The sequence below is a fragment of the Spinacia oleracea genome, chromosome 3 (genome assembly GCF_020520425.1).
Source record: "Spinacia oleracea cultivar Varoflay chromosome 3, BTI_SOV_V1, whole genome shotgun sequence".
Classification (NCBI taxonomy): Eukaryota; Viridiplantae; Streptophyta; class Magnoliopsida; order Caryophyllales; family Amaranthaceae; genus Spinacia; species Spinacia oleracea.
Genome location: NC_079489.1, coordinates 5,884,466 through 5,895,714, shown reverse-complemented (window position 1 = coordinate 5,895,714; position 11,249 = coordinate 5,884,466). Strand labels below are relative to the sequence as shown.

At 35.3% G+C, this 11,249-nt stretch overlaps 2 protein-coding genes across 2 annotated transcripts; one reads left to right on the top strand and one right to left on the bottom strand.

Annotated features, from left to right (window-relative positions):
• The first annotated feature begins 1,811 nt into the window (after positions 1 to 1,811).
• On the top strand, positions 1,812 to 3,928 carry LOC110783127 (pentatricopeptide repeat-containing protein At1g77360, mitochondrial). The gene has a single exon (XM_021987430.2). The coding sequence runs from the start codon at positions 2,068 to 2,070 to the stop codon at positions 3,583 to 3,585; it is 1,518 nt and encodes a 505-aa protein (XP_021843122.1). The 5' UTR covers positions 1,812 to 2,067; the 3' UTR covers positions 3,586 to 3,928.
• Positions 3,929 to 5,361: 1,433 nt separating this feature from the next.
• On the bottom strand, positions 5,362 to 9,982 carry LOC110783126 (uncharacterized). Its single transcript, XM_021987429.2, has 5 exons — positions 9,831 to 9,982; positions 8,669 to 8,838; positions 6,308 to 6,380; positions 6,168 to 6,223; positions 5,362 to 5,821 (listed from the first exon to the last, which is right to left on the bottom strand). The coding sequence occupies exons 2-5, from the start codon at positions 8,707 to 8,709 to the stop codon at positions 5,707 to 5,709; spliced, it is 285 nt and encodes a 94-aa protein (XP_021843121.1). The 5' UTR covers positions 8,710 to 8,838; positions 9,831 to 9,982; the 3' UTR covers positions 5,362 to 5,706.
• Positions 9,983 to 11,249: the final 1,267 nt, after the last annotated feature.

Sequence of the window (11,249 nt, the reverse complement as noted above, 5' to 3'; positions counted from 1 at the left end):
ATTATGGAGCAAATAAGACCAACTTGCTCATGTTCATTTTTCTTGCTAAAACAGACTGCTGAATTTAATAGGATGCATATAGTTATAGTTAAGTCATAGAATTTACTTATGTGCTCCTCCTCTTCAAAGACAAAGCAACCAAGGATCGATGACACCTGCATACCCATATTTCTCCAAAGCATCCGTAATAAGTCCTTTTTTAAATAGCAGATTCCCTTCCTCTTTCATCTCTTGTGCAAGATCCAACACACCTCTTGGATTTTTCGATTTTGATATTAAACCAATCATAAATTCATCTTCTTCTTTTAGATTGTCCCCTTCTGTGAGGAGCTTATTGAGAGCTCCTTCCTAAACCTCCCATAAATCTCCAATGGGCACATCATGAAAACCAAAGATAACAAAACCAAAGATAACCCAAAAACTAAAGAACACGACACTACAGGCTCACACAAATCACCAAACTCAAAATGCTACGACAAACTACTTTATCTATAAACTTAACAAACTACCCAAATCGAGAGCTCAGTTGGTTAGAGCTTTCATCCCGGTTTCAGGTGATCCTGGGATCGATTCTCATTTCCGCCCTTGTGGCTCATTTGCACCCAAAAAAAACAAACTACCCAAATACAATAAAGAAAAGCTCTGCACCTTAATTAGAAGAAGGAAGCAGGACCTTCAAAAGCAACTGAGGTTGCCGTCGAGCGGATAAGATTGCAAAAGCCCTCCAAAATTATTAAACAGAGAGAACTAAAAACAAACCCAAAAAGATGAAGAAGTATCGTCTCGCCGGAGACTAGAAAGGGACGATTTGACTCAAAAATGTTGAAACCGGACACTTATCAATGACAAATCTTTCTTTGAGATTGGATTGGAGGCTCCTAGGGATGTCAATGAGCTCAACTGAGTATTTTGGCTGTTCGAGCTAGGCTTGATAAGAAATTTCTGAGCTCGAGCTGAGATTAACCGAGCTTCCATTTTTCCCATTCGAGTTTTGGCTCGTTTAAGTTATTCATTGTACGAGCTTAGCTCACGAGTAGCTTGTTTATATTCAAGCTCGAGCGAGCCGAGCCAAACTATATCAATATAAACAAGCTTTTAACAACGAGCTTTTAACGAACGAGCCTTGATACACGAGCAAGATCGAATTTGAACGATCATATTAATGAACATAATATTACTTTATTTTTTTAAAATAACCAATCCCAAATATAAAATTTGCATACTTACTAATACTATTTTATAGCTCCTAAAATTTAAAGTCTTAACAAAATAATTGCAAACTTGGTGATTTCTGTTTTCTTTTGTGAATGAAACTTTTTTAAGGTTTTGACCTTTGAGACTTTAATCGTTGACTGAAAAAAATAATTTGGGATTTTGGGGAAATAAAAATAATAAACATAAATAGTTTTGGTAGTATATTTGATTTATTAGCCTTACTTTTATCACAAAAATATCATTAATATATAGTTTGTTAATATTTTATGATATTTAGTTTAAATAAAATTTAGTTATATTTTTTTGAAATTTAATATAAACGAGCTTTTATACGAACTTAATTATAAATGAACATGAACGAGCTGTACGCGTGCCTAAATGAGCCAAACACCAAGTTATTCGAGCTAACCTCATTTATTAACCGAGCTTCAAATTTTTATACGGACCCGTTCACACTTGATAGGCACGATCCTATGACCTCCAAGTCACAAGGTGAGTTCGTAACTAACTCCACCAAAATAATTCAATCTCCTTTATTACGACCTTTTAGGCAGAGATTAAAATCAACTCTTCTAAAAAGTAAGAAGTTCCTCTTTAGAACATTAAATTTCTATTTTGCCCCTAAAATCCTTCCACCTTCTGCCACATCGACTCCAGTAAACTTTCTTTGCGAGACTTGAAATTTTGGGAGAATGAAAAAATTCCCAAAAATTGAATTAGGGTTTAGACTTTAGACTGGAAATTTCATTTCCCATTAAAAATTCCACCTTTTGATTCAAACTATCTGAAATTCCAACACATTTATTCATCAAAATCACATATTCTCTGGTTTTGCCCCTTTGGAATGATAGCATGACTAGGCAATCCAAGCGGCGGCACGGCCGCGATCGATCTCCATCGCCACTGTCATCGAAGAAGCACCACCACCAGCACCGTAGCCACGGCAAGAGCCCCCAACGCCAAATTCACGATGTGGGTAAGCAGCAGCGCCCGAATTTTATTTCATATCTAGATTCCCCAAATTTACCCTCAAAAATCAAATTAATCTGTGAAATTGTGGCAAACACCCCATCTTTATCAGTCGAGAAACTTCTAGATGACAATAGTATAAGGGTATCTCAGGAAGATGTTGAGCAAGTTTTGAAATTATCGTATGGTTATCCTGCTTCTGCTGTCAAGTTCTTTAGGTGGGCAGGGTACCAATTGAATGATAGGCATACCCCTTATGCTTGGAATTTAGTTGTAGATTTGTTAGGGAAGAATTCATTGTTTGATGCAATGTGGGATGCAATCAAGTCAATGAAGGAAGAAGGGATTCTTTCTTTGGCCACTTTTGCCTCAGTTTTCAGTAGTTATGTGTTAGGGGGTCGGGTTGAGGAGACATTCATGACTTTTGAGGTTATGGATCAGTATGGTATTCCGAGAGACATTGTTGCATTGAACTCTCTTCTGAGTGCGATTTGTAGGGATGGGAAAGCGGAGAAAGCAGACGAGTTTTTGAGGATTGCGAAGGATAAGATAAAACCGGATTCTGATTCGTTTGCGATTTTGTTAGAGGGGTGGGAGAATGAAGGGAATGTAGGTGGTGCTAAGAGGACTTTTGGTGAGATGGTAGTGGAGATTGGTTGGGACCCGAGAAATGTACCGGCTTATGACTCGTTTTTGTGCACATTGATCAAGTCCCCGAGTGGATTTCACGAGGCGTTGAAGTTCTTGAACACGATGAAGGAGAGGAGGTGTTCACCCGGGGTGAAGTTTTTCGGGTTTGCGTTGGAGGATTGTGTGAGGAAGAGTGATGCCCGTGGTGCGGCCTTGTTATGGGAAGCAATGACGGTTAGGAGCGATTTTAGGCCCGACACTCAAATGTACAATATGATGATTTCTTTGCATTCACATCTTGCTAATTTTGATATAGCTAGAAGGTATTTGGATGAGATGGTTTGTGATGGTGTTTTCCCGGATTCAAAGAGTTATAATACTTTGTTTCAGTGCCTAATCAAGAGTCGGAAACTTATTGAGCTTTCATCTGTGTTTACTGAGATGGTGAAGAATGAGTGTTTGCCAACCCAGGTGAATTGCATTGATGCTGTCAGGCTAAATTTGGATTCTGGGGACCCGTACATGGCTATTAAGATCTGGAAATTCATGATTGAGAATTATCAGTCTGATTTGGAAGAGACTGGTAATTTTTTGGTTTCAGGGCTTCGTGACTGCAATAGAGTTCAGGAGGCGGTTAAGTATGCTGAAGACATGATTGACCGAAAGATAAAGTTAGGTTCTTCAACGCTGTCCAAATTGAAACAAAGTCTTGTAAAAGCAGGAAAAGGTCCTGTTTATGATGAGCTGTTAAGGAAGTGGAAACTTCGTTAGGTTGCACATCAGTCTCTGAACTGCAATGGAGTCCAAAGGTTCATCTTTGGCTTTCGATCAAGATTTTGTTTGAAGCAGCTTCTTTGTTGTTGCAACATTATGGTTTGCATACACTGGGATCATTTTTTTCTGCTTGTGTTGATGTCATACTCAGTTGTTGATGTGATTGAACAAGGATAAAGTTCAATATCGTAAACGCAGAATCTAACACTCATTTGTTGTTTTCTCCAAATATATTTCTGAAACTACAGCATGTACTCAGAATCAGAACTGTACAATGAATCTAATTTTTCTCTTGTTATTTTTCCATTCTCATTTTAAATTTAGTGGGGGTTTTTGCTCATTTTTTCCATACCAAACATCCAAACAAAGACCTTGCTTTTTTTTTTCCTGTACATTGATTTCTCTCTCTTTCTTGGTCATTTCCTGGTTTTGGGGGAGTTTTTCTCAAAGTCAGCTGCCAATTTTTGGTGCAGAAAAGGTTGAAACTTTGGGTGTTAGGATCCAATTTTCAGGTGTGTGATTGCCTCTGTTTTTTTGGTTTTAGTTCTACTATCGGAAATTTTGATCCCTTTTGTTTTAGTTGAATCTTTAATTTGTGAAATTAGTGTTTGGAATTTGAATTATTATGAGTTTATAGATTAATTGATGAATTACTGTTTGGATTAGGATGTTTTTGAGTTGGGTTTGTTGGATTATGATTTATTTTGATGAATTAGTGTTTCTGAAAATGTGAAACTATGTCTGCTATGAGAAGTATCTTCCAGAATCGTGGAAATCAGTCTCTAATTCTCTATGCGAGTTCATGTTGTGAAGGAGAAGCTAAAGGAAGTCGAGCTCAAGGCATTACTCTAGCAGGAGGAAGTCCAAGAAAGATGAAACATTGTTTACTTGTTTGGATGAATACTTATTTAGGGAAATTCCTTTTTAGTTTACACAATTATATGGTAAATTATCATCTTTTTCCTCACTTTAAAAGAAATGAAGGATGGTAATGTTGTGAAAGTGATGGTTGGTTGTTTGTAAGAGGCATTTTTGTCCTTTTAACTTTATCTTTTACCTCTCCTTGGTTTGTGTGACAAAATCAATTGTGTCATGTAAATAAGAATGTATCTACTGTGGGTTACTGGTATTTATACAAGGTTCGTCACCTTTTCTCTTAGAGTTTCTCATTAAGGTTTCGTTAGATTGGACTTATTTTGACCGAACTTTTAAAAAATTATTTTTTCTGAAATAAACTTATTTGGGTGTGAAAATGTCTGGAAAAAACTTATTTTTGCCTTTATCTGAACTTAATTAGACTTATCTGAACTTGTTTTGTACTCCCTCCATTCCTAAATGATCTTCCTATTTGGAGTTTGGGGTGGAAAATAAGAAAATGGAATCTTGTAATGATTGGGTGTAAGAGAAAGTAATAAAGAAATGAAGGAGAGAAAAGATATTTTGTTTAAAGTAATAAAAAATTATAAAAGTGGGGTTGGTTGGGTAAATGGGGAAATGTGAATGAATTAAATAAGGAATGATGGGGAAATTTATGGTAAAAAATCATGTCCAAAAATAGAAACAGGAAGATCATTTAGGAACGACATTTATAGAAACAAGAAGATCAAAAAGGAACGGAGGGAGTACGAAATAAGTCGAACAAAACAAAACGTAAGGTTGTTAGTTCAATAACACTTTTGTCATGGAGTTTAGAGGTGAGGAAGTCCTAGTTCAATCTCGAAAACAATACAAGGCCCTATTTAACAACTAATCGAGGAGATATTTAACTCCATATTTTATTTTCTTGCTCAATTCTTTCTCTCTTTTCATTCATAGAATATTTATCTAAGCATAAGCAACATTCAATAGATTTTGATGAAGATATGAAACTACTGTCCAGTATTTGCTTCGCTCACTGATCAACTACAAAGTCTATTATTCCAATGTTACATAATGAACCTAGATCATTAAAAAATTTAAAACTAACAAAAAACCAGAAAGTCTGTTGAATGAATAGAATTGCCGCTTCTGGTATAGCAACTCATGACCAGGTCTCATATTTCCATTCCATCAATGAGTGGCAGTTTGAGCAACATATCTGAACAAATAAGATTTTAGCTTCCTACCTATAACCAGGTCTCATATTTCCATTCCCGGGCTAAATTCTTCGATAGTTCTCGTTGCAAGCCTCAGAACATCCACAAAAGCACTGAATGATGCACGAAGAAATCTAGCTTCTACTGCTTGGAAATGCCTGTATAAAATATATTACATATTATGGGAAAAGAATACTGAGATATGGACTAGTTTCAGATAGACTAAAGACGAAAAGAAAGGAATGAAAACCAAGTTGCATATCTAACTCTCTAAAGTCAAATGTCGAAGCCTTCCATATTAAAAGAAAACTTTTCTAGTTACTTGTGAAAAATTGATAAAACGCAGAGTACGACTAATAAAAGACTGAAATTCACAATTAAACTCAAGTGTTTCTAACTTTAATCATCAAATTGAACCGGAAATAAATTTCCCTTCTTTCAGTTCCTCAAAAGGCAGACAGAAAAGAAGAAAGGAACTCATTTTTACTCAAAAACGAAACTCACACTGCAAGCTTCCCATCGGAGACTGACATCACCCTCTTTACTTTATCTGGTTGCAACTGAAAGATATACCAGATTAACATAAAATTTAAGGAAATAGTTCGGAAATATCATGTGATGATTTAAGCATCAAGGAGGCTTACCTCTTTGTCAACGTTCAGTGCTGCATACACAATATAAGCCTTCTCGTCTGATTCAAAATTTACTTCTAAGTCGCTGCACAAGAGTCAATAAACTTATGTATTGTTATAAAACCAAGGGGAAGATGATATTTCATAAACAAGTGATACTGAAGTGAAGAATTGACTAAAGCACCGCAAAACAACTATTTAAGTACATACAACAGTTGAAAACAATTCTGCAACACCTAAAAGAATAATCAAAGCCTTCAAACTAAATGATTACTCAAGCAATTGCAAAGCATGGACCTTGCAGACATCTCACATCAGCAACTGAAAAGGGAAAAAATTGTCAAGCAGTCACATTTTCCACAATTTTTTCCAATAATGCCTAAATCTGTTTCCTAAACTACACCATAAACACTTTCCTACACTGATTTCCTAAACAAGATGCTTCAACCAATCCTGAAATACCAGCACATACAAGAACCAATTTTATGCCACCGAAGGCTATATTTTTCTTCTAGGTTTCCGTGATCCATACTTCAGAAGGCCAGTAGGATCTTTCAAAGGTTACACACGGATAGATCACGTCCATTCAAAAGCAACTAAAGTAGAAAATGCAGTTTAGAGAAAATTCAAGCCCAAAGCACAGATTTCACTACGCAAAACTTTCTCAACTTCACATTTTTTCAAATTTTACTTTAGATAACATACTCATGCCACTATCCCAATCAACATACGAGTGAAACTGATATCAGAATAGTATAAACCACTTTTCCAAATTATATCTTCAACAACTCGTGATTTAATCAAACGGTCAAACCTATGTCGAAAGCTCAAACAAACCTCAAATTTATACCAATAACAGTCTAATCTTTTCCCAGTTTCCACAATCCCATAGCTCATAACTCAACAAGCCCCCACTAGAAGTCTAGGTCTCTGAGATCGATGTCAAAAAGATATTTAAAGTCCGAAATGCACTTTACAGATTGTTAATTTGGTGGGAATTGTAAGCCTCTAAGCCCTATGTTGAGATATAACAAGACCTCCCAAAAGTACTTCTCAATATGAAACAAGATTCTAAAAGAGCGTTGCCATCAAAGTGAGAGAAGCTACTTCCACGAGATTCATTGAGAACCCCAGGAGATAAATTTACACATTGTTTGGTTAGCCTTTGTGGAGGGAAAGGGAGGGGAGGGGAAGAGTAAGCTTCCATTCTCCTTCTAAACCCTTTCCAACAATGGAGAGAATTTGATTTATTAAAAGGGGAAGGAAAAAGGATCCCTCCAATTCGCTTCCTTCCTTTCCCCTATGTCTCTCACTTTCCTTCTACGGTCTGTGATGGAAGCAAGAACGGAGCCTTCCATAGCCAAATATATTGTTAAGGAATTTGTTCGAGCAAAGATCAGTGAGATAAGTATTTGAAGACTCCCTATAAAGGAACTGTAAATCATAGTGGCAGCTTAATACTTGCTAAGAAAACTACGATAAAAAAGACTATAATAGCTTCGTCCATTCAAATAAAACGAAATACAAATGCACAATGCACGTATACAAACAGTAATACTCTTAAATACGAAAATTTATATATCATGAAGTAGTGCTCTTTTAGTTTTGTGAACAGTATAAATTTATGAACCATGAAGCGGGTGCATAACTCTTCATTTCCAGTGAAACTTGTGTTTTTCTTCATAAGTTTCTGCACCTATATACAAAGACTCTTACTCTTACAAAGAGTCAAATTACTATACTGTCCTCTCCCCAATATATTGCTTGTTCTTGCGCGTTCATGAATGGATCGAGTGAAGATCAAAACAAAGAGCCTTGTGCTTGTGGTTGTGGCCAAGGAAGGGGTTACTCCTACGAGTCTTGCCTTAAAATATGCAACTACTAGGTCGTCCAAACACCCAAAGTGTGAATATAATTGAAATAGCTTCGACATTATCTCTTAAGGTTACAGTCACTCAACACCCCAGCTAAAACCAGTTTAAGGATGCAAGTTTAGAGAGCACCCTGCCTATGGTGGGGGACCTTAATTAAACTCCAGTAACCTAGAAACAGTTCCACTTTCTCTTTAACTGTTTAAATTTTCAATTGTGTTGTTCAACCCACTTCGTAACAAGAAGCACAATTAGTCCCATTCCAAAAAGAAAGACTGCATTTCCTTACTCTTTCCCACTTTTAGGGGATCGCACAGCATTACAAAACAACACACTGATAATCCTTTTAATCAAAGCTTCAATCTTTTTAGCATCCTAGAGACGTAATTACATAACTCCATTAAAACATCATGTATGTTGGGGGATCAAATTTTCAACATTAGTTCGAATTCTTCTCACAAATTGTCACCGATTTTCGCATAAGAAAGAAAGATAGACTGACCAGCTGAATTGCCATGAGGAGGAAAGGGTTTGTGCTTCCATTGGCTTATTCCCACTGAAACTATGTGAGAGAGGGAATTGAAGACCGACCAGCGCTCACCTCTTTCTCTGAATCCGAACTGAGCCCCAAAGCTAGAGCGAGCAACCTATCCAAGTGAGCCACAGGATCTCCTATTCAAGGGTGCATTACGAAATTTCAGAGATTTGCAGAAAATATATTTTTGAAGGGATTTTCAAAGTAAGCACCCACAAATCAATTATTACTTATTAGACCCTACACAGCTACACTAGACTACTCGAGAACCTGACTCAAAAGCACATACAGCTCGAAGTAAAAATATATGGTGTTTAGTCTGTTTATCGAGTAAAAGACATTCATGAAGTCAAGTAAGTAAAGTTCTTAGTCACTTATACTTCGAAATTATTACCTGTAATCATCAAGAATCAAAATTGAGCTCCATATACTTAAAATCAACATGACGAATTAGTTTTTAAAGACTCTAAATTGCAAAATCCGTCATCGAAACCATTAATTTCATAGTTACAGTTTTAGTTCACTAAAAATATTGGATTGCATATTCAAGCATCAAAACAACTAAGGTAGTCTTATGCCAAAACTTGAAATTTTCAAGTAGCCTTAGAGGTTAATAATCGTATACCAATAATAATAACTGAAACTAATTTTGATTTACAAATTATTAGGGATTCCAATTAAGTAAACTGATTTTACAGACAATTTTCATGCTTTACCCCTAAACCAATTTCCATTAACCCAAAACGTCAAATTAAAACCTACAAATATGCCCGTATAATTCAATAAGTTAGTAGTTTGAATCTGAAAATAAAATAGGTTATGCTCTTATAATTTAATACATTTTTTTTTTTTTGAGGAAAATAATTTAATACATTTCAAACAGTAAAATAAAATCAGAAAAATTGAATTAAAAGCATGTCAAATTTCCAATTAGGGTTTGATACTAAAATACTAGAATCTGTCAAGGAGGGAGGGAAGAAAAAACGGCCACAACCACCAACGGCGGCAGAGACGGCGGACCGAGTAACAATATCAACAGTTTTTTTTTAAAGAGTTTCGAAGCAGCCGTAAATCAAAGAGAACTATGTTCCAAACACAGAGGAGAAATGAGGAGAGTGGAAGAAGCTACCTGGAGGTGGTGGTTGGTGGTCGTCGGCCGCTTTCCCGGCAAGCAAAGGAGAGGCGGGAGATGGAGAAACAACCACTGAAAGTGAGAGTGAGAAGTTGAGTTTGGTAATTTTGATTAAAATATGGATTTTTTTTCATTTAACGCCTTAAATTAACACCTTAATTGATTTTTATTTTTATTACTTTCTGTATTTAATTAAAAGATACACTTATCGACACGTAATTTTAGGAGAACTAGTTAAATTTATTAAAATATGATGAAATCGAGATAGTGGGTAGAACATATAACATGCAATCGGTTGCAAGGGAAGGAGAAAATGTGATAGAGATCACCAATGGGTAAAAAATATCCATGGGTGCACGGTGTACACGAGACCACGAGTGCACCTAATAATTTTCAAATTATTTGTTGTGGTAAAAAGATGATGTGAGTAATATAATTGAAAGTGAGGATAATGAGGCCGATTATAGAAAATGCATCTTTTAATTAAATACAGAAGTGTGCAAGACAATCGTTTGAAATTCGGAAGCCCTATTTTTTTTTATTTTTTTTTATTATTTTTTTAATGTGAAGGCCCTTTTCTTAATAAAATGATTTGATAAACAAAAAAAAAATATATATTGGGAGTTAAAACGAGCCCAATAAGTAATTTCCTCATTAATTAATTAATTTTAAAATAACAATGAATCTTTTACGTACACGATAAACAAATTAAAAGCGACACAATCGTAACACCGTGAATATATAACAAGCCATAATATTATTCTAAAGCATAAAAAATTAGCATATCCGTATATGCTCATAGCATCTACAATAGTCACCATATACCATATCCTAAAATTATGTCTCCACACCATTTTTATTTTGTCATCCTTAAATTTCTTGTGTTCTTTCTCTCTCCTGCTGATTAATCATTTCTGCATGATTTTTTTCTCAAATGTTCAGTTTTAATTTTCTTCATAAACAGTTCTATACAAAACTCGTTATATTATGTTCGGTTTGTAGGAAAAGTTAAGCAGATATATTATTGCAAATCAAGCTTCACTGACATTGTAATGATTTCGAAGAAAGAGTACGTTCATACAAATTAATTCTGAGTTACCGGAATATCTCATCTTACCACCAAATACTCAAATAGGCTATCGTGTTCAAGATCAACCTACGTAAACCAAAGGCAAGTTTTCTGGAATTAATTTCTAGTATTTACTCAATTTAATTATTTTTGCATGATTTATTAATTAAGTGATGATTGATGTGTTTCAAGTTTCTTAATGACAAGGGATCTTGTTGATGTTGAACATCCTTCTCTAACCTTTTCGATTATTTTCATGATTATTATGCATATATACTTCGTATATCTCTTGCTTGAATCTATGTTTTCGGCTTTTGTAATTATGAAAAGTTTTTACTACGTTCAAG

Bases quoted from the DNA above. Each gene is read 5' to 3' on its own strand.
- LOC110783127 (XM_021987430.2), top strand. From the start codon at position 2,068: ATGACTAGGCAATCCAAGCGGCGGCACGGCCGCGATCGATCTCCATCG.
- LOC110783126 (XM_021987429.2), bottom strand. From the start codon at position 8,709: ATGGAAGCACAAACCCTTTCCTCCTCATGGCAATTCAGCTG. The intron at 6,381-8,668 runs GTCAGTCTATCT...ACTCTTGTGCAG, and splicing joins TCCTCATGGCAATTCAGCTG to CGACTTAGAAGTAAATTTTG. The intron at 5,822-6,167 runs GTGAGTTTCGTT...TATTTTATACAG, and splicing joins TCCGATGGGAAGCTTGCAGT to GCATTTCCAAGCAGTAGAAG.